A 20,575-nucleotide genomic window follows, 5' to 3' on the forward strand; every position below is an offset into this window, starting at 1 on the left:
TCACACCCCCGTAGTGGGATCTACACCGAGAGTCGTGCGTGGTTCCAGGGGGCTGGGCCAGCCGTTTAGACACTCGAAGGCGACAGCCCCAGATTGCACCCTCCAGCCCTGGCTTTCCTGGGATAGTCCTTCCACAGTGCAGCATACCCCTTCCCCGGGCAGGGCACTGGTGTGGGCACTCCATGCGGCATGGGCGGCGTAGGAACTGGGAACAGAGACGCTGCTGCCAGGGGTGACTTGTTCCCCTTACGCTGCATTATCAGCAACTGGCTCTTGCAGACGGGGGCCAGAGCCAGGCAGAGGACTGGGCCTGCTGTGCTGCAGAGATGTTGGGGGCAGGTCTCACAGACAGCCTGGGCTGGGGCTAGGGGAGCAGAGGCAAGGAAGCCGCGCTGCTGGAGCTAGCCTGAGCAAGGCCCACACGGGCAAAGACTCGAGCCCACGCTGGATCTCGCTCCGGCCACCAGAAGTCTGTGCCCCAGCTGCCTGGCCTTCGCCCTGGGGCCGGTTCCTGCCCGCCTGGGGCCCATGAAAGCAGAGGTTGATGTGGACCAAGAGTCATTGCTTCTCCTCCCTGCCAGGACTCACGAGCAGCCAGACACCCCATGCAGGCAGGCCAGACTGCTTCCCACAGACACTGCCCACATTCACCCTGGCCCAAGCTCATCCCACCAGCCACCCTGCTTTAACCTGGTCCCCCCACCACACACAAAGGGAACGCTTCCTACTCTCCCCCCAGCCCAGCATGGGTCGGGGGAGCAGTGACAGGTACCCCACAGCCCTGCCTGGTTAGAGACAAGCCTTGAAGCTAGGAGGGGCAGATCCTGAGCCCCCGCTGGGCCCAGCACTCACCAGGTTAAAGGTATTGGCCAGCTGGGGGGTTGGGTGGTGTCGAAGAGGGGTTCAGAGCAGGCAACTGGCATGCAAGAGTCCAGTTCCTCCCACGTGTGCGGCACCCTGGGGAGCTCGGACCGTCACGCTGGAGGCCAAGTGCACGGAGCAGCAAACTCTCACTGTGCCGAGTGACGGTGAGTGGGCAGGACTCGGACAAGCAGCAAGTCATCCCACGCTCACCCCATACGTGCCCACGTAACACGGCTGTTCCAGCGCGCACAGATGTCCCAGGCCACAGCCAACCAGGGAGAGTTCCTGAATCCTGACGTGTGGGCAGTGCCCAGCCCAGTGGGGTCTGGGCCATGGATAGGGCACCCAGGCATTACTGCCACAATGCCAATCCACTTCCCTCGGGACCAGCCCCGCCCCTGCCCATCCCAGTCTCCCCGCTTCCCTCGGGGCCAGCCCCTGCCCGTCCCAGTCTCCCCACTTCCCTCGGGGCCGGCCCCTGCCCATCCCAGTCTCCCCGCTTCCCTCGGGGCCAGCCCCTGCCCGTCCCAGGCTCCCCACTTTCCTCGGGACCCGCCCCTGCCCGTCCCAGGCTCCCCACTTTCCTCGGGACCCGCCCCTGCCCGTCCCAGTCCCCCCCGCAGCCTGACAGCACTGAGTCCTGCCCAGCGGTGAGGGGGACACAGACAGCAGAGAGCTGGGCTCTGCTCCACGCCCCAGATGGATGCCAGGGGGGTTACGTCCCCACAGGCAGGGAAAGAAGAAGCCCCAGCCGTTAGCGGGGGCGTCACTGCATGAGCAGATGAGGGTACAGCCAGAGGAACCTAACACCAGCACCACCCCAATGCACTAGCCCCAACTGCCTGGGAGGGTCTGGTCCCCCCTGCAGGGGGGTGGAGGCCCCAGCTGTCCGCCTGGCCCTAGTCTCTAGACCTGGCACCGCTGCCTGCCTTTGCCGGGAAGTGAGCCCGCGGAGAGCTGCCCTGATCGCATTTCCCTTTCTGCACATCTCATTAACCCTGTGAAGGTGCCGGACCATTACACCCAGGTGCCCCTTTTACCCACTCAAAATCTCCAAGCATCTTATCCCCACCCCCCTGCAGACCGACCCCATCACAGCCCGGGCTCACCTTCCTAGTACAGCGAGCAGTTCCCTCTGCTTGCTCAGCCCCTCTCCAATAGAGCCCTGGGGCACGCGCCAGCAGAAACAAACCAGCTCTTTAAGGGTTGATACAAATCAATCCAAATTCAAAAGCATCCTCTGAAAATGCTGCTGCACAGGGGGGATGGGGCGAGGCCCCGGACCCTGCCCCACATGGTTTCCCTAGAAGCAGCAGGGCAGGCTCCAGCCATGCCCCCCGCCCCCATGTCTCACCCCTACCCCAGAGTGGGCAGTCGACTCTCCACAGCCAACATGAGGGGCGGCCACGCCACCAAACACCCGCCAGACCAGCCTCCAGCCAACAAAACCAAGTGACTTGTTCTCTCCGCGGCAGAGCCAGCTTGTGCTTCCAGTCAGTCAGTCGTCCTCCCCCTGGAGCTAGATTAGAGCTAGGACCCAGCCCCCGGCCAGGGGAAAGGCCCCACTTATTCCCTACTCTGAGCCAGCCAGTGCTCCTGCCCAGGCCCACAGGAGCGCTGGTACCCCCGACAGGGGAGCCACCCTAGGCCCCATTGCCCAGCCTGTATGTCCCCCCTGATCCCCCCGGGGCAAGGCCCTGTCTCACTCCCCAACCCAGGGCAATTCATGGAAGAAGTTGCCCAGGCAGAACAATCCCACCATCCCTGCCCTTAGGGTAACTCTGCATGGCTCCCTGGGGCTGCCACAAAAGCCAGGGGAAGGGCCTCTCCCCCCACCCCCAATGCAATACGCCACAGCGGCCTCCCCACTCCACGCCGCAGTGCCCTCCCGCCCCCGGGGCCCAATGGCCCAGTCTCACCCCCAGGGCAGCGAAGCCAGCAGCAGAGGCAGAACCAGCCGAGCGGCCGGAAGCCAGCCCCATTCGGCTGAGGAATAAGGCTGACAGCCGGAACCAGGCACGGCGGGCAATTCTCCGTCTCTCGCTGTCTCCCCGGGCGGTCTGGGGCGGTGGGGGTTCGCCAGCCAACTCACTGGGCTCAATACAAAGCTTATAGGGTGACATTTAATGGCCTGTGTTACACCAGGTCAGACTAGATGCGCTAACGATCCCTTCAGGCCGTACACTATGAATAATCTAGCATCAATCCATCCACCACCACCCCTGCGTTGCCTCTGCCCAGCCCTCCCACATAGGGGCCCCTGCAGCCTGGGGGCAGGAGCTCAGAGTCTAGCCCCCTTCCCAGGGCTGGTGCAGGCGATGGATTCACTCCCCTTCCTTCCTGCCTCCTCCCCTTGCCCACAGGAAGAATGGGCACAGTCCATCAGGGACCCAGGCTGCCCCCGGGTGGCACCTGCCCCACAGCTCTTGGTCTTCGCTGGACTCCTGGGCTGTGTTGAGGTTCCCGGATCTCCCTCCAGACCAGACCCGCGAGTGCTTCTCTTCGGACTCCCGTGTGGGCGATCCTTACGCTGGAAGAGCGATGGCTACAGTGCCGCATAGGAGCCTTCATCCCATCCAGGGCATCCCGCCAGCACCGGCTCCAGCCAGGCTGTAGCTGCCGAGTGCCCATTTGCTAGCTGGCCTGGAGCCGCTCTCAGCACAGCGCTGCGGGGGCGGCAGGCGAGCCCTCGCAGACGCAGGCCCGGATCCGACAGCGGCACACGCGGCGGTATTTAGCAATGTTCTTTTATTTCCAGTTTAAGGTGAAAAGATGCCTTTAAATCTTCAATTAAATACTCCATAAAGAAAAGCAAAAAAAAAAAAAAAATATTTACAAATTCACGTGACCGGTAATTGAATCCTTGTTTTAATAATTACGCGTGCGGCTCGTTAACATCCGGCGCTCTATAAATACAGGGGATGCAGATGAAGCCACCGCTTGCTAGCTCGCACAATTGTGGCCTTAAACGTGTTGGGGGGGGAGACAGGAGCTGCCGAGCTGGCCCCATGGGAGGCTCGCCCGGCGCAGAGGGGGCTGGAACCCCCCTCCCCCCGGAACGGGCCCAGCAGCTCCCAAGCTGATCTCAGAGGTGGGAGATTTGGGGGAGGGGGCTGAAATGATTTTTTTGAAAATAAAAAACCATCCGGCAGGTTTGTGGTGCAGGCTGTGATCCGGGGATGGGGGAGCGGGAGAGCAAAGTCCTGTCCCCAAACCAAATTTAATAAGTTTATATATATATAATCTCTCTATATTTCAGCAATAAATGGGGGGAGGAGACGGCCCCCAACAGACATGAGTTTCTGGTGCTTTGCACCCTGCAGAGTTTGGCCCCGCTCACTGCAATCCATCCGGGTTCCTGCACTGGGGCGGAGCAGAGCCCCACAGCATGCCTGCCTCCTTCAGCATCAATTTATTATCATCAGACACAAACCAATACAGGCCTCGAAAACAAAACAAAAGGAAAGGAGGGAGTCCAGGAGGCAGGGCGGCTCCCCGCGGCCTCTGCGCAAGAGAGTCCAGGCCTCGGGGCGGGCCGGTGGGGCCCTGGCCCCGCTCCTCAGTTGTTGTCCGATTCGTCCTCAGCTTCCCGCAGCCAGGTGAAGAAGGCCGTCACTGACTTGAGAGCCACCCCCTTGCCCTGCTGCTCGGCCGGGTCCTTGCTCGACTCCCACTTGTAGAAGGCTTCCTCCTTGATGACGTCCTCGTCGTACAAGGCATCGAAGAACATTCGGAGCAGGTCTGTGGGGAGGGCGAGAGAGGGGGTCAGGGGGACGCGGGCATAGCCCCTGCTGGGCACCCCCATCCCACCCCGAGCGGCCTGCACAGAAGCCATGACCCCAGAGCACGTCGACCAACGGGCATGGGCTGGGAATCGAGTGACTGCTGCCCTCCCATCTCCCTGGTCTCCCCAGGCCGCCATCCCCCAGCCCTCTCGGAGCCAGTAGCGGGGCCCCAGCCAGCTGGAGACACTCACTCGGCGGCTGATCCAGCTTCACCACGAGGGCCTGTAAGGCGTAGAGCGCCTGCAGCTCCTTCTGCTCCTCGCTCACGTACTTCTGCAGCAGCTTGGCCCGGCTCTTGATCACCGTTGTGTCCACCCGGTAAGGGTTCTCGACTGCGGGGGGAGGGGAGCGAGTGAGAGAGGCGGGGGGTGGCCCCAGACCCGCTCCTCCCACCCTGCCCCAAGGGCCAGAGCGCCTGCCCCACTCCCAGCAGATCCTGCGGCCCAGCACCAGGAAGGGTGGAGGAACGGGGTCCCCACTGCACTTGGCACCAGCCAGCTTCCCCCTCCCATCCCAGCTGCCAGGGCTCTGGCTAGTTCAGGCCACCCTCGTGGGCAGGTCTGGGCCCCAACTGAGGCCCCCAGAGGCAGGGCAGTCTCTCCTCCCTACTTACAGACAATGGCCGAATGGCACACGGACGTCATCAGGGCCCTGACGAAGACGTTGGACGAGACCTGATGCTCGCTCAGGTTGGCCTGGTGGGGCGAGAACACTTCAGAGCGGGCAGCCAGGCACGGCGCTGGAGGAGGGAGACCCGCCCCTACCCCCACCCAGGCCTGGCCTCCCCAGGGAAGCTGCGGATCAGCAGCAGTGATCTTGAGAAACAGCCAGCGCCCCTACCCAGCTCCCTCCCAGTGCCCCCTGCTGGGAGAGACTGGAGTAACCAGGTGCACCCCCAGCCAGCGCTCTTGCCCCCTGGAATACCTGGGGACTGCCCCCACGGCCAGCGCCCCCGCCCCACTCCCCCCTGGAGTACCTGGGGGCTCCCCCCACGGCCAGCACCCCGCCCCACTCCCCCTTGGAGTACCTGGGGTCTCCCCCCATGGCCAGCACCCCAGTGCCCCCTGCTGGGGAGGCCCTAGGGGCAGCGTACTCACCTCGATCCAATCGTATATTCTTTGGTTGTTAGAGTTCTCTTTCAGCAGCTTCTCCATCTGCTTGCACAGCTCCTCGGCAGTCAGCTCCTTGCGGCTGGGTGTGTCTGAGCTGTCCCCCATGGTGTACTCCACTTTCTGGGGACGGGAGAAGCCAGTGAGGGGAAGCCACGGCGCTGCGACAGGAGGGAGACGTGCCCCAAGAGACGGGGCTGGGGGATCCCGCCGGCAGTGCTGGGCGCCGGACTGCTCAGCGTCAGGTTGCTCCCTGCTGGGTCCTCCAGCACCCAGAACTCCAAAGCCAGCCAAGGGGCAGCTCCCTCCTCCCCCCCCCCCCCAGTCCTGGAGAGGGTCCAGCCCCGCTCACCTGCTCCGTGACAAACTTGTTCACATCCTGGTCCTCGGGCAGGAACTCCTTCCAGCTCAGGCCGCCCTCTCTCCACAGCGTCCCTGCCTTCTTGTGGCTCTGCAAAGGGGGACAGAGAGCTCTCCTGTCGTCAGGCTTCCCAGGCAGGCTCAAACTACCCCTTTCCGAGGCTTGGGAGGACAGAGCGAGCTGTACCCAGCTGGAGGAGGGGACTGCCTGGGGGTGGGGGGGGGGGAGGGGGGGAGAGACACTCCGCAGCAGGAAGTGTCTCCACGTGGCCCAGATCGGGGCTGCATCGCGGAGTCAGAGCCGCAGGGCAAAGCTTGGAGCCTGCACTCGGTCATAGAATCACAGAACTGGAAGGGACCTCGAGAGGTCGTCTAGTCCAGTGCCCTGCACTCAGGCAAGATTAAGTATTCTCTAGACCATCCCTGACAGGTGTTTGTCCAACCTGCTCTGAAAAATCAACAATGATGGAGATTCCACAACCTCCCTAGGCAATTTATTCCAGTGTTTAACCACCCTGACAGTTAGGAAGTTTTTCCTAATGTCCAACCTAAACCTCCCTTGCTGCAGTTTAAGCCCATTGCTTCTTGTCCTATCCTCAGAAGTTAAGGCCAATTCTTCTCCCTCCTCCTTGTAACAACCTTTTATGTACTTGAAAATTTATGTCCCCTCTCAGTCTTCTCTTCTCCAGACTAAACAAATCCACTTTTTTCAGTCTTCCCTCACAGGTCATGTTTTCTAGACCTTTAATCATTTTTGTTGCTCTTCTCTGGACTTTCTCCAATTTGTCCACATCTTTCCTGAAATGTGGCGCCCAGAACTGGACACAATACTCCAGTTGAGGCCTAATCAGCGCGGAGTAGAACAGAAGAATGACTTCTCGTGTCTTGCTCACAACACTCCTGCTAATACATCCCAGAATGACGCTTGCTTTTTTTGCAACAGCGTTATGCTGTTGACTCATATTTAGCTTGTGATCCACTATGACCCCCAGATCCCTTTCTGCAGCTTCCTCCAACTCCAAACATCCCTACGGCAGCGAGGTCACAGGGAGCAGGGCCAGGGCAGAGCCAGACAGGAGGGACTGGGGAAATCAGGGCCGCACCCCAGAGCCAGACAGGAGGGATGAGGACTGCAGGGGGGGGAGGGGCAGTGCCCCGGAGCCAGACAGGAGAGGTGGGGGCTGGGGGCCTGGGCTCAGGTGTTACATGCAGACACCAGCTCCCTCTGCCACGGACGTGGCTCTCGGTCCCCACTAGCAGGGTCAAGCGAGCAGACGGGCACGGGGGCGGCACTTACCATCCCCTTGCACAGCAACCCCAGGATCTCCAGCAAGAGGGTGCTGGCCTTGCCAATGGGCACCAGGGGCTTGGCAATCTCTCTGCAGGGCACAAAGACACGGGTCAGCTCCTCGTTACGCAGCCAGCCACGCGCCTGGTTACACTCCCCTCCCAGCCCAGGAACAGGGCCTGGAAGGCCAGCGGCGCAGGGAGCTGCTCACCTGAAGAGCTCCTCCATTGGGATGCCCCCCTCCCGCAGGATGGGGGTGATCAGCTCGGCCAGGTAGAGCCAGATGTGCGGGATGTCGATCTCCATGTCCTCAGCGATCTCCAGGATGTCGTGCACCCTGCGAGGGAAGCAGAAGAGGGCCGGGCGGATCAGCAGGGAGGAGCAGCTCAGGGCTGGCAGCATGGGTGCCGTGTCTCCCTGCCAGCCCAGGGGTGTCTGCGGAGCGAGCCAGAGGGGCAGAGCGCAGGTTGGAGCAGGGGAGCAAGTCCCACCTCTGCCCATGGGACCAGCCAGGCCCCCAACCCTGATTCAGCCGCCCTAGGAGGGACAAAAGCCTCCTGGCTACAGACCCTTCCCTAGGCGTGGGGCCCCCCCTTACCCTTTGTAGTACTGCTCCTTGGTGAGGTTTCCTGCTTTCACCAGCTGGTACAGCAGCAGCCCCATGTGCTCGCGGGCGATCATGCTCCTCTCCAGCGTGGACTCAATGCCATTCCGCACAAAGACATAGAGCTGGGAGGGGCAGGCCAGCTCCTGCACACACTGCAGCGCCTCCTGCAGGGGGAGAGAGGGGTCAGCACCGCCCTGGTCCCACCTTTCCACCCCCACCCCCACTGCAGCGCCTCCTGCAGGGAGAGAGAGGGGTCAGCACCGCCCTGGTCCCACCTTTCCACCTCCACCCCCCACTGCAGCGCCTCCTGCAGGGGGAGAGAGGGCTCAGCACCGCCCTGGTCCCACCCTCTTGCACACACTGCAGCATCTGCTCAGGGGTAGACTGGAATGGCTCAGAACGGCCCTATGCTTGTTCCTGGTCCCCAGCAAAGGGCGGACAGCTCCCAGCCCTACCCCCTGCCTCGCCTAGCCAGCCTTGACCCCATCCACCTTTACTGTTAAAAGGAAAGATCATTATCACTTGTAATTCTGCTGCCAGTTCCAGGGCTGCAGGCGTCCCAGGAACACAGGGCCCCGAGCACAGGCCAGGGGCCGCTTGCAATGCTCCTCCCGAGGGACAGGCCAGGGGCCGGCCCTGCCTCCCCTGTCCCAGTTCTCACCTTCATGTCGTTGATATGCAGGTACTCTTCAATGATGGCCTTGGATTTCTTCTCCAGCTCCTCCTCTGACAGCGCTGGCTTGGCGGGGGCCGCAGGGGGCGCTGGCTCTCGCTTAACTGTGCAGAGGGAGAGATCCCATCAGCATGGCTGGGCTGTGGGGTGGATGCCCCAGCCGAGGGCAGACAGCCAGGCCCTTGACAGGACTTGGGCATTGGGCGCCGCCTCCCGCTCTCAGCACCGTGCCAGTCCCGCTCCTCACCTGGCTCCCTGCTCCTGTCCCGCTCCTCCGTCATGCTGGAAACCTTCCGGACGGCCTCCTGGGCTCCCTGCCTCTCGCGCTCCCGGCTCCTGTCCTCCGTCTCCTTGCTGTAGCTCCGCTTGGTGATGGGGGGCCGGTTCCTGTCTGCCCGCTCCCCCCTGTCGGGGCGCTCCAAGCGGTCACCCCTCTCCAAGCGCTCACGCTCAAACCGCTCCCCTCGCTCTCCGGCCTTCTCCGACCGATCCCGGCTGGAGCTGCTCCTGGGGAGAGGTGGGGGGCAAAGTAGGTGAAGCACCCCCAGTACTCTAGCGCCCCCCCCCTTCCCCAACGACTCTCTGCTCTCCTGACTGCACATGCTGCTACCCCACCCTCCTGAACCCAGGGTGAGAAGGCTCCGGCGCCCGGCCCTCTCCTGGGGTTTTAAAGCCTTGCCTGGCTCCCTGTTGTGTGTGTCCCCCCATCCCCTTCTCTGCAGATGTGAGAGCCTCCTCCTCAGTAGCTCCTGCATCTCTAGCTCCTATGGGGTCTCAGCTGGTAGCGCCCCGGTTTTGTCGTCTGATTTTTGTGGCACTGCTTATCTGAGGCTTGGTATCTCCCATGGGCCTGACACTGAGCAGCATCCCCCCCACCCCATGGGCCTCTCCCACCTGCCCCACCCCATGGCTGAACGAGTAGCAGCTGCAGGTGGTAGAGAGGAGCTCCTGTCTCCCAGAGGTGCAGCAGGGTCAGGGGACATGTTAGCCAGCAGCGCCCCACTGGCTCTTGGCCTCTCCAAAGCTCTGCTCCAGCAGCGTCCCCCCACACGCCTGGGACTGCCAGGCCCTCGCTGTATGTTAGGGGCTCTGTCCCCGGTCCGTGCCCAGCCCCGTGCCTGGGAATAGCAGGAGATCACCCAAAACACACTCACCAGGCCCTGGCGACCGCACGGCCAACAGCCAAACGGGCTCCCGGGACTCACCTCTGTACCACGCGCCGGGAATCCAGGCTCTCCGCAGGGGCCGACTGCTGCAGGGCTGAGAAGCGATTCAAGGTGCTAGTGGCTGGCCGGGTGGCATCAGAAGCTGGGAACAGAGAACAGATGAGTCAGAACTGGGTGTGGGCACAGCACCCCACCCCCCCCATTTCTGAGACAGACCACCCAGGCACCAGGCTCCCCCCGCCACAGAGCCGGCGAGCACTGTTCACGTACCTGAGTCAGCAGGCTTGGCACCAGATCCCCCGCTGCTGCCCTTCCCCCAGCTCAGACGCCCACCAGGTGCAAACAGCTGATTATTGGAGTCGATCGATCCAGGCTGCAGAGAGAGAAACCGACACGGAGCTGGCTCGAGTTGTTTCTTGTCTAGCACTACGCCCCACCCCACCCCCCCGCCGAAAGGAGCTGGCAGACGGTGGAGAGGGAACATGCCAGCACACAGGGCTCAGAGCCCAGCAGGGAAAGGCCTTGCCAGACACGCAGCATCCACCCAGAGCTGGGCTCCCAGGCGATTTGGGACCATGCTGCTCGCCCAAGAGCCCACGCAGCCTACGGGCAGGCGGCCGCGCGCCCCGAATCAAAGCTGGCCCTAGATCCTGCAGCAAAGCCTCTGATCTGGCACTGCTCTAGTCATTCCACAGCAGCTGCACTTCGTGAGGTTGCTAGGAGGTGGAACAGCCCAGCCAATGCGGCAGCTGCTCAGTATTCGTTATCACTGGCACTGTGTGCTCAGCGCTCCTGGGGAAGCGGCGTGGACCGAAGGGTAAGTAGGAGCTGGACTTTTCTGTTGAGATGATCCCCAGCAAAACAGTTAATGGTGGCATTCAGTGTGCCCTCTTTGGGTTTCAGAGTTAACACCCAATTGGGCTGAATAGAGCCGGTCATCCGCCTCACAGCTATCGATTCAGGCTGTCTGCAGACATCGACATTGGTTACACGCCAGCACGTTTTCAAAGCTTTATAAGCATAAGGACTAGGACCATGTAAAGGAAAATTGAGACTGGAGCCCAGTTCTGTGGCTGAAGAGAGCTCCCTTCCCCCAGACACCACCAACGCTCGCCCCCATCCCTACCCCACTCACCTTTGTGATCTTGGTTATCCGGCTGGTGTCAATAGGCCTGTTGCCCTTGCTGATGGGGACAGTGTTCCAGCCATCATCTGCAACCTGGCTCCCTCGCCCACCTGTACGGCACAGGGACAGACCAGGCCAAGGTCACCAGCCACCCCCAGCACCACTGAGAGATACAGACCCCCCACATCACGCTCACAGGGCAGAGCCAGGGCCTGAGGAGCAGGCAGCCCCAGGCCCACAGGAACATGGGACCTTGCCCCCGCGGGTGCTCTGGGTCTGTTGGGGCGAGGGCTATCAGCCATCCCCAAGAGCCCCAGGTGGGCGTGTGGAAAGGGTGAACCATTCAAACTGGTCTGTAAATGTCACAGGCCTGAGACCCTGGGAGCAGCAGGGTCAAAAAGGGAAGGAGGAGGATCCGGGGAACTACAGGCCAGTCAGCCTCACCTCAGTCCCTGGAAAAATCATGGAGCAGGTCCTCAAGGAATCAATTATGAAACACTTAGAGGAGAGAAAAGTGATCAGGAACAGTCAGCATGGATTCACCAAGGGGAAGTCGTGCCTGACTAACCTAATTGCCTTCTATGATGAGATAACTGGCTCTGTGGATGAGGGGAAAGCAGTGGATGTGTTATTCCTTGACTTTAGCAAAGCTTTTGATACGGTCTCCCACAGTATTCTTGCCGCCAAGTTAAAGAAGTATGGGCTGGATGAATGGACTGTAAGGTGGACAGAAAGCTGGCTAGATCATCGGGCTCAATGGGTAGTGATCAATGGCTCCATGTCTAGTTGGCAGCTAGTTTCAAGCAGAGTGCCCCAGGGGTCGGTCCTGGGGCTGGTTTTATTTAATATCTTTATTAATGATCTGGAGGATGGTGTGGACTGCACTCTCAGCAAGTTTGCAGATGACACTAAACTGGGAGGAGTGGTAGATACACTAGAGGATAGGGATAGGATACAGAGGGACCTAGATAAATTAGAGGATTGGGCCAAAAAAAAAAACAAAAAAAACAAAAAAAAACCCTGATGAGGTTCAACAAGGACAAGTGCAGAGTCCTGCACTTAGGACGGAAGAATCCCATGCACTGCTACAGACTAGGGACCGAATGGCTAGGAAGCAGTTCTGCAGAAAAGGACCTAGGGGTCACAGTGGACGAGAAGCTGGATACGAGTCAACAGTGTGCTCTTGTTGCCAAGAAGGCAAACGGCATTTTGGGCTGTATAAGTAGGGGCATTGCCAACAGATCGAGGAACGTGATTGTTCCCCTTTATTCGACATTGGTGAGGCCTCATCTGGAGTACTGTGTCCAGTTTTGGGCCCCACACTACAAGGAGGATGTGGAAAAATTGGAAAGAGTCCAGCAGAGGGCAACAAAAATGATTAGGGGTCTGGAGCACATGACTTATGAGAGAGGCTGAGGGAACTGGGATTGTTTAGTCTCCAGAAGAGAAGAATGAGGGGGGATTTGATAGCTGCCTTCAACTACCTGAGGGAGGGTTCCAAAGAGGATGGAGCTAGGCTGTTCTCAGTGGTGGCAGATGACAAAACAAGGAGCAATGGTCTCAAGTTGCAGTGGGGGAGGTCTAGGTTGGATATTAGGAAACACTTTCACTAGGAGGGTGGTGAAGCACTGGAATGGGTTACCTAGGGAGGTGGTGGAATCTCCTTCCTTAGAGGTTTTTAAGGCCCATCTTGACAAAGCCCTGGCTGGGATGATTTAGTTGGGAATTGGTCCTGCTTTGAGCAGGGAGTTGGACTAGATGACCTCCTGAGGTCCCTTCCAACCCTGATATTCTATGAGCCCCTCAATCCCAGCACTCGACATGGTTTGCCTGCCCCCCTGGCCAGGGCCATGGGGACTCAGCAAGGTGCTCCAAGAAGCTCACAGGCCTCTCACCTCCAGATGAGGAACCAGGAGGTCCTCTCCTCTTGTCCTGCTTTGACATGAGCTGCTGCACTTTGATGTGCTCCCGATGCTCCTCCATCTCCGCCTCCTTGTGGATCTGGTCGATGGTTTTAGGGCCCTGGTCCCCTCGCCGCGGCACCCAGTTATTCTGCAAAGGGCACAGGGAGAGCGGGGGTTACAGCAGCTGCGGGAGGGGGAAAGGATCCACCGGGCAGTCTACGCACTGCCTTCCCATCTGTGCAGGACTGGAATGGCCAGATGGGCCACGTTGGCATAGGATTCTCCAGCATCCGGCACCCCGCCAGGGGCTCACTCCGCACAGACACGGTTCCACCCACACGCTGCCTCAGCTACCTGCCTTCGAATCCAGAGCCTGTTGCCATCGCAGCCAGGCATTGATTTCCTGCCCCCCCCCCTCCCCCGGCAGGGGGGCAGCCTTCGTGGACCCTCTCCAGCTCCACTCCCTGGCCCAGACAGCCTCCTGCTGTTTTCCCAGGCCAGTACCAGGTGGCATGCCACCCGCACATCTCTGGAGGGGTGGGGGCTACACAATGCCTGTCTATCCAAGAGGCAAGGCTGGCCCCATGGATCCAGGGGGAGGGGAGGGGTGTGGGCTTGACACCCATCTATCCCAAGGCTGGAGGAGGGATGTGTACTTCACCCAACCCAGCAGGGTCATGCCCCCGTCTATCCTGAGGACATGGGGGTGGGGCTGGCACTCATCTACCTGTGTGTGCACGTCCCTTACCCGGGAGGGTCATGCCCGCCTATCCAGGGGCAAGGCTGGCACCTTACCCGCCTGAGGTCAATCACATCCTGCAGCATGAAGCGAATTCGAGACGACGTTTTCTTCTCCTTAATGATCTTATCCATCTGGTTGAAATACTGATCCATTCTGGGCTGCACGAGGGGAGACAGCGTTACCCCAGTCACCACCATGCCCTCCCCACGCCTGGCATGGCAGCGTGCCAGGGCCCCACGGCTCCCTGCGCTAGGGCTGCGAGCGCAGCATCCCGGGGCACCGGTCGCCTGGGCGGGGCACCGACTCCCCAGCCCCAATAGCTCAGCCCCACACACGCTCCCTGTCCCCCTCCAGAGCCCCCCATAGGCAGCATCAACAACCCGCCCTGCAATGGGGCGCCAGGGCCAGGCATGGCTCTGAAGGGCAACGCCTGGTACCCTACAGTCCTAGGCCACTGAGCAAGGTGAAGCAGGCTGTAGGGACAGCTGCTGCCACACGCCCTGCTTTCCGGTGCTCCCTGGCTCTCCTGGGCACCCTGACCGACAGGCCCGGGGCAGGGAAGCTGGGGGGAGAGGGCGGCGGGTTACCTTGGCTTTCTCGAAGTCCAGGTCCTTGCCAATGGTGGTGAGCAGGCGGCACAGGCACTCGAGCGACTCCTCGTCATGGTTCTTGAGCAGCTTGACCACGCAGTCGTGCATGATGGCCTCCGTCAGCATCTTCAGCTTGAAGAGCTCCCCGATGAACTTGATGTTCCCCAGAGAGCGCCTCCTGGCCTTGTCCCGCGCATCGTCCAGCTCCTCCTTCAGGCGAGCCTTCTCCTCCGGCTGTGGGGAGGGGAGGAGAGCGGGGTTTAGCCAGGAGAGCCGCACCCCGCTGCTCCCGATCACACCTCGCCCCCCTGCCCCCTGGGAACAGCCCCACTCACGGCAGCAGCGTCGTCCATCTCCTTCTGCTTCTTCTCAAAGATCTCGTCGTCGTCCTTGTCCTTCTCAAACTCCTTCTGGCAGCGGTTCAGCAGCAGCTTGCGGAAGTTCACGGTCACCGCCGGCTTGTCAGTCGTGGGGACTTTCAGCTGCAGGGAGGGACGGGACCAGAGATGAGGGGGGGTAATACCCACCAGGCTGGTCAACCAGCCCTATACCCTCACCCCCCGCAGCCAGTCCTGCTCCAGCCCAACAAGGCGACAGCTGCACCCCACGCAAGGTGCAGTGTCTGAGCCATTAGCGTTGGGAGCCTGGACTCGTGGCTTCCATCCATCCCCACTCTGCCACCTCATAGAAATCCCTCTGTTGACCCCCACGGTGCCTCAGTTTCCCCACCTGTAAGATGGGGGTCCCAGCTCCACAAAGGCTCTAAGAGGCTCTGATTTCTGTGGCGGGAAGGTGCCAGGGCACACAGAGCTCGGAGGAGCTGAGCCCTCAGGGCACTCACCCCCATAAGGCAACGGCACATGTTGGCATAGGCAACGGAGAAGTTTGGCTCGGAGATGGCCTTCTCGAAGATGAGGTCAATGACGCCCTTGAGCCGCTCCTCGGTGTCAATGGACAGCTCCGTGACCTGTTTCATCAGCTGCTGGAACATCTGCGGCGTCAGCTTGTTCAGGATGCTGCGCACGCGCCGGAACAGGTCCTGCAGGGACACCCCAGACACGGTGAGTGAGCGCCGGCCCCGTCTGCCCCAAGCCCCCTGGCTTCCCACAGCTCCTCCATACCCACCTGCGTCTTGATGTTGTCAGGATCCTCCTCCTCGGCAGCCCGCTTGCTGCTGGGCTTCCAGGCCTTCTCAGCCTTGTTGAGCTTGATGTCCTCGTTCAGGGACACCGTGGCGATAATTTTCCGGGGTTCTTTCCTCTGGCTCTGCTGCGAGCGGCGCGGACCCAACCCTGCGGGCTGAGGAGGAGGAAGAGGAGACATCAGCACTTCCCTTCTCATCTCCCCACATGCCACTGGCAGGCAGACTCGGGGCCTTGCACCCCATGCAATGGGTCTGTATCCAGCCCCCACTGTAAGAACAAGCCAGATGGGCCGATGGCACCAGCAAAGGCTCCTGGGCCCGTTCAGATCCTCGGTTCCATCACACAGCATCAGTGGCCCAGACACGATGGCACAACCAGGAGATAGTCATGCAGGCGAGCAGGAAGGAGGCGGAGGCTGGTGACCTTTGAAGCACTTACCGGTCCCCGGTTGCCCATGGACGGACGGCCCAGGTTGGCAAAGGAAGGGGTGAAGTCAGGGCCGCAGTTCATCCCGCTTAGGCGGATGGGGTCCAGCGGTCGCATAGGCGTTTTATTCACCTGCAAGTCAGAAAGGGGGGGAGGGGGAGAAACCCACTGAGAATTCCCAGTCTGCTGGGCTGAAGGCAGAACCAGGCCCCATTGGCAAGCTACATCCTCAGGCTGCCCAGTGGAGAAGGGTCACTGCAGCCGAGGGGGCAATGCCAGGAGGGGAGCAGGGCACCCAGAAGGCTCAGGCCATATAGCTCTACCAGGGCCCAGTGGGAGCGCAGCAAGGAAAATGGCTGGATCACAGTCTCATAAGAACGGCCAGGCTGGATCAGACCAAAGGTCCATCTAGCCCAGTCTCCTGTCTTTCGACAGTGGCCAATGCCAGGTGCCCGAGAGGGAATGAACAGAACAGGGAATCATCAAGTGATCCACCCGTCGCCCATTCCCAGCTTCTGACAAACAGAGGGTAGGGACACTGTCCCTGTCCATCCTGGCTAATAGCCATTGATGGATCTCTCCTCCATGAACTTATCTAGCTCTTCTTGAACCCTGTTAGTGTCTTGTCCTTCACAACATCCCCTGGCAAAGAGTTCCACAGGTTGACTGTACGTTGTGTGAAGAAATACTTCCTTATCTTTGTTTTAAACTTTCTGCCTATTTACTTCATTTGGTGACCCCTAGTTCTTGTGTTATGAGGAGTAAATAACACTTCCTCCACACCAGTCATGATTTTATAGACCTCTATCATATCCCCCTTAGTCATTTCTTTCCCGAGCCGTCCCAGACTTGTTAATCTCTCCTCACATGGAAGCTGTTCCATACCCCTAATCATTTTTGTTGTCTCTCTCTGTACCTTTTCCAATTCCAATATATCTTTTTAGAGATGGGGCGACCACACCGGCACACAGTATTCAAGATGTGGGCGTACCATGGATTTATATAGAGGCAATAGGATATTTTCTGTCTTATTATCTATCCCTTTCTTATTGATGCCCAACATTCTGTTCACTTTTTTGCCTGCCGCTGCAAACTGATTGGATGTTTTCAGAGAACCATCCACAGTGACTCCAAGAGCTCTCTCTTGAGTGGTAACAGCTAATTTAAACCCCATCATTTTGTACGTACAGTTGGGGTTGTTTTCCATTACTTTGCATTTAGCAACATTCTCTTCTCCCGCAGCAAGGCGAGATGACACGGATGGGACAACTCCAAGGGAAGACACCTCTGGCATGTCTCAACCAAGGAGCTGCTGTGGTTTGTACAGTGCCCCAGGCAGGGTCAGAAGCAGCAAGTGAGGCTCTGCCCATTCCAGACTGGGCACTTTTCTCAGCTGCCCAGCACCACGTGCCCGAGTGCACCGGATGACTTCAGAACAGCTACTGGCCAATGTTGGCTCAGTGGGTATCACCTATTTCCACTGGGATCTGATCCAGGCCATGGCAATGCCCATTCCCAGTGCCCATCCCACCACCCGAGCTACTTGGGTCTCATGTTCTGACCATAGCAGAGTCCACAGAGAGACCGAGCATGGAACTAAGAGCGGTTAGTGGCATTTCCCCCATCGGGTGGTAAGCTCGCGGCGGTAGATCCAGGGTCCTCACCAGTCTGGTGGTGGCACTGACCTTGTCCAGCACCACATCACTGATCTGGGGCAGCCCCTCGGGTTTCTGCATGCTGGCGAAGATGAACTGGAACCCGAGCAGGAATTCCCGGTCATATCTCTTCTTCTCCTCTGGGTTCAGGGGCTTCCATTGTTCTGTGGCAGAGGAAAGACCACCCTGAAAAACCACATCGCTCCCAGCCACAGCCCACACCCGGGGGACGTCGCAAGGCAGGAAGAGGGGGCAGAGAAGCAGCAGGCAAGGCAGGGAGAGAGGAGCAGCCCCACACGGCAGGCACTGAGCGGTACTGGCCCCAGCCCGGCCCCAGGGGTCCCCTGCAATGGGAGGAAGGTCACGCCTGGCTCAGTGGTGACACTGCCAGTCTCTGCCCACCACCCTGATGTACGGGGATGTGGGAAGTCAAGCCCACATCAACCCAACATGGCAGATGCAGATCCTTGTGCCACGACGGCTATCAGGAGGCTCCACAACAGGGCAGCCTCACATACCGCAGAGGGGCAGGCAGCGGGCAAAGCCTGCAGGCCACAGGGCATGCTGGGACCAGCAGCTCTTCCAGCTCCCCGACGTGCAGGGCTGGCATCACCCCTTGGGTTCCGGCGTCTGCAGGACCCAACCTGCAGCCTAAGCTTGAAGCTCCTGCCCTGCCCGAAGACCCACTGTCCTCCAGCGCCCACTGGACTAGCAGGTTGTGAATGGATCTGTCCCCCTCCCCCCACAATTCCAGTCTGCGCTAGGTGCTAGTGGACCCTGCTGGGGTGGAGTCTCTGCAGAAGCCGGCGAGCCAGGACAGTGACCACGTGGATGTGAAAGCCAAGAGCAGTGAAAGTCAGCAGGATGACCGGCGCGCGCTCCCGGCACCCCACCAGTGCAACCCCCGCCTGCTCAGATCCTCAGTTCCATCACAGAGCGTCAGTGGCCCAGACACGATGGCTCGTAGCGGATGTCATCACAGTAGGCCGGGCCCGTCCGAGCGCAAGAAGGAAGCAATGAGCAGGACACCTACTTTGGCTGAAGGAAGGCTCACCTTCCTTGTACTGGTACTTCTGATCTGCAGCCTTGAGCTTCTCCGGATCCAGCTTGTCCTCCTTCTCTTCCCAGGTCTCCTCCGTCTCCTCCTGGGGGCAGGCTGGGGCGGCCTCCTTGGGCTCAGGGACTGGGGGCTTGTTCTCCACCTCAGAGGCACCATCGCTGATCTGAGACTTCCAATGGAAGGAGCCAGCAAGACAAGAAGTGAGCGAGGAACCCAGCCAGACCCTCCCAAGACCCTGGAAACGTACTCAGGGCCCCCAGGATACCCCGTCCCATAGCAGCCCCCAGTGCAGAGAGCTCCCAGTTAGAGGGAGCGCTAGGCACACAACTACCCCATGCCCTCAAACCCTGGCCCTGCTGGGGGGAGCCCCGGAACTCGGACTCCCTGCTGCAGCTCAGATCCTCAGTTCCATCACGGTGCATCAGTGGCCCAGACACGATGGCACTAACAGGAGCTCATCACGAGAGGCAGCAGCCCTGGGCGGTGCGGGGGTGGGAACGCAGCGCCCATGCTGGCTCCGAAGACCACACACCCACCTCTTTAAAGGCATCCAGCAGGTCGCCCACGGCTTCCTTCTTGTTGAGCTCCTTCATTTTCCGCTTTTTCTTTGGCACCGACACGGCGACTGGAGGGGAGAGGTGGGAAAGTGAGACCTTGGCCCCGCAAGGGGCAGAGAGATACGTGCCCCGGCCACCCCTCCAATGAGAAGCAAACAAACCCCATTTTGAGCCCCTCCCCCTGCAGTACAGGGAGCGATTCCCCTGCGACCCTGGAGCTTCCTGCTCCAGGAGCCCCCATCCTTAGCCCAGGGGTGCCCGTCCCCCCCCAGCCCCCACACCTTGCATGATCTCCTCGGAGCTCTGGGAAAGAGGCGCTTCCAACGGGGAATTCTGCTCTGGTGCTTCTAGGGGCTCCTCGCACTCCTCTTCTTCCTCCTGTTCCTCCTCCTCCTCCTCCGCAGGGGGGGAGGCTGGGATGGCCGGCTCCTCCGCCTTAACCTCCTCGGGTTCCGAGATGGGGCTGACGTCCGACTCCGGCAGCTCCTCCGGCTCGTCGGCCTCCTGCTTGCCAGGTACCTCCAGCCCGTTGGGCAGCACCAGCTCCTCTGGCTGGGCAACAGGAGACTCCACGACTGGCTCTGGCTGGCACACAGGGGGCTCGGCCACCGGCTCTGGCGTTTCCTCCAAGGCTCCATTGGATTCAACAGCAGCCTCGCTGGAGGCCTCTTCCTGGGGGGGCGGGGGGCTGGGGGGAGCAGCAGGCTTAGCCGGCAGCTCCTCCTCCAGGGGCACCTCCTCCAGGGGTGCCACCTCCACGGGTGCCACCTCCTCCACTGGTGCCACCTCCTCTTGTGTTTCTACCAGCACCGGTTGGGCAGGGGCTTCCAGGGCAGGGGTGGCAGCTGCCTCCTCCTGGGGCTCTGTGTCCAAGGCAGGGGCTTCCTCGGGCTGCTCCATGCCCCCTGGCACTGTAGTGGTGGCTTTAAGAGGTTCGTGTGCGTCTGCAGGAGCCTCAGCGAGCTCCGCTTTAGTGTCCACGTCCACTGGGCTCTCCAGCGGCACCGGGGCCAGCAGCACAGGCTCTACCTCGGCGATCAGCGGGGGCGGGGGAGACGGGGACGCTGATTTACTTGGCTCTAGGGAGACAGGTTTACTTACAACCGGGACAGGCTTTGGGCGGTCATCTGCAAAGAAGGGAGACGGGGCGTTAGCGGTGCCCAGGGAAAGCTCGCCTCCCCGGGCCAATCCGTCGAGCTGGGGGCACAGGTGGGCTATTGGGGGTCAGCTGGCTGCCACAGACGAGGGAGGGGCTCAGGGTCACAGGGGGGAAGCCAAGGAAGCAGGGTTGGTTAAAGCACTGGACAAAGGCGGAAGAACAGAGGCGCCAGTGAGAGGAGCAGGAAGAGACAGGAGGAAACAGCGAGGAGGAGGAGGAGGAGGAGGAACAGAGAGCCAATGTCTATGGAGACGAAGGAGGGTCCTGCCCCACAGGAGCAAGGGGGTTGCAGCAGACAGGGGAGATCAGGCATCAAGGGGCTGAACTGCTAACAAATACCCCCGCAGTCAGCGACTGTG

General features: G+C 60.5%; 1 protein-coding gene and 3 non-coding genes across 10 annotated transcripts in view; all 4 read right to left on the reverse strand.

Moving 5' to 3' along the window:
• Positions 1-3,597: 3,597 nt before the first annotated feature.
• The window catches only part of EIF4G1 (eukaryotic translation initiation factor 4 gamma 1), a 38,371-nt gene continuing 21,393 nt past the window's right edge, over positions 3,598-20,575 (reverse strand). For 3 of the 7 annotated variants that reach the window (XM_034781210.1, XM_034781213.1, XM_034781216.1), the window contains 24 exons: positions 19,339-20,184; positions 19,037-19,125; positions 18,474-18,669; positions 17,450-17,604; positions 15,798-15,917; positions 15,340-15,513; positions 15,056-15,253; positions 14,550-14,696; positions 14,212-14,448; positions 13,678-13,782; positions 12,874-13,030; positions 10,988-11,088; positions 10,123-10,225; positions 9,892-9,994; positions 8,934-9,193; positions 8,675-8,790; positions 8,005-8,177; positions 7,618-7,743; positions 7,416-7,497; positions 6,111-6,209; positions 5,747-5,881; positions 5,263-5,344; positions 4,841-4,981; positions 3,598-4,605 (listed from right to left, as the gene is read on the reverse strand). In XM_034781210.1, the coding sequence (XP_034637101.1) occupies positions 4,424-4,605; positions 4,841-4,981; positions 5,263-5,344; positions 5,747-5,881; positions 6,111-6,209; positions 7,416-7,497; positions 7,618-7,743; positions 8,005-8,177; positions 8,675-8,790; positions 8,934-9,193; positions 9,892-9,994; positions 10,123-10,225; positions 10,988-11,088; positions 12,874-13,030; positions 13,678-13,782; positions 14,212-14,448; positions 14,550-14,696; positions 15,056-15,253; positions 15,340-15,513; positions 15,798-15,917; positions 17,450-17,604; positions 18,474-18,669; positions 19,037-19,125; positions 19,339-20,184 (4,127 nt within the window). In that variant the 3' untranslated portion in view covers positions 3,598-4,423. The remainder of the gene's footprint in view (positions 4,606-4,840; positions 4,982-5,262; positions 5,345-5,746; positions 5,882-6,110; positions 6,210-7,415; positions 7,498-7,617; positions 7,744-8,004; positions 8,178-8,674; positions 8,791-8,933; positions 9,194-9,891; positions 9,995-10,122; positions 10,226-10,987; positions 11,089-12,873; positions 13,031-13,677; positions 13,783-14,211; positions 14,449-14,549; positions 14,697-15,055; positions 15,254-15,339; positions 15,514-15,797; positions 15,918-17,449; positions 17,605-18,473; positions 18,670-19,036; positions 19,126-19,338; positions 20,185-20,575) is intronic. The other 4 variants (XM_034781217.1, XM_034781215.1, XM_034781214.1 and 1 more) reach the window with 3 other exon arrangements.
• LOC117883476 lies at positions 15,676-15,753 on the reverse strand. The gene has a single exon (XR_004647293.1). It is a non-coding gene; the product is annotated as a small nucleolar RNA SNORD66 (small nucleolar RNA).
• LOC117883474 lies at positions 18,349-18,425 on the reverse strand. Its single transcript, XR_004647291.1, has one exon. It is a non-coding gene; the product is annotated as a small nucleolar RNA SNORD66 (small nucleolar RNA).
• LOC117883475 lies at positions 18,891-18,967 on the reverse strand. Its single transcript, XR_004647292.1, has one exon. It is a non-coding gene; the product is annotated as a small nucleolar RNA SNORD66 (small nucleolar RNA).

Source organism: Trachemys scripta, chromosome 9, assembly GCF_013100865.1.
Source record: "Trachemys scripta elegans isolate TJP31775 chromosome 9, CAS_Tse_1.0, whole genome shotgun sequence".
Lineage (NCBI taxonomy): Eukaryota > Metazoa > Chordata > Testudines > Emydidae > Trachemys > Trachemys scripta.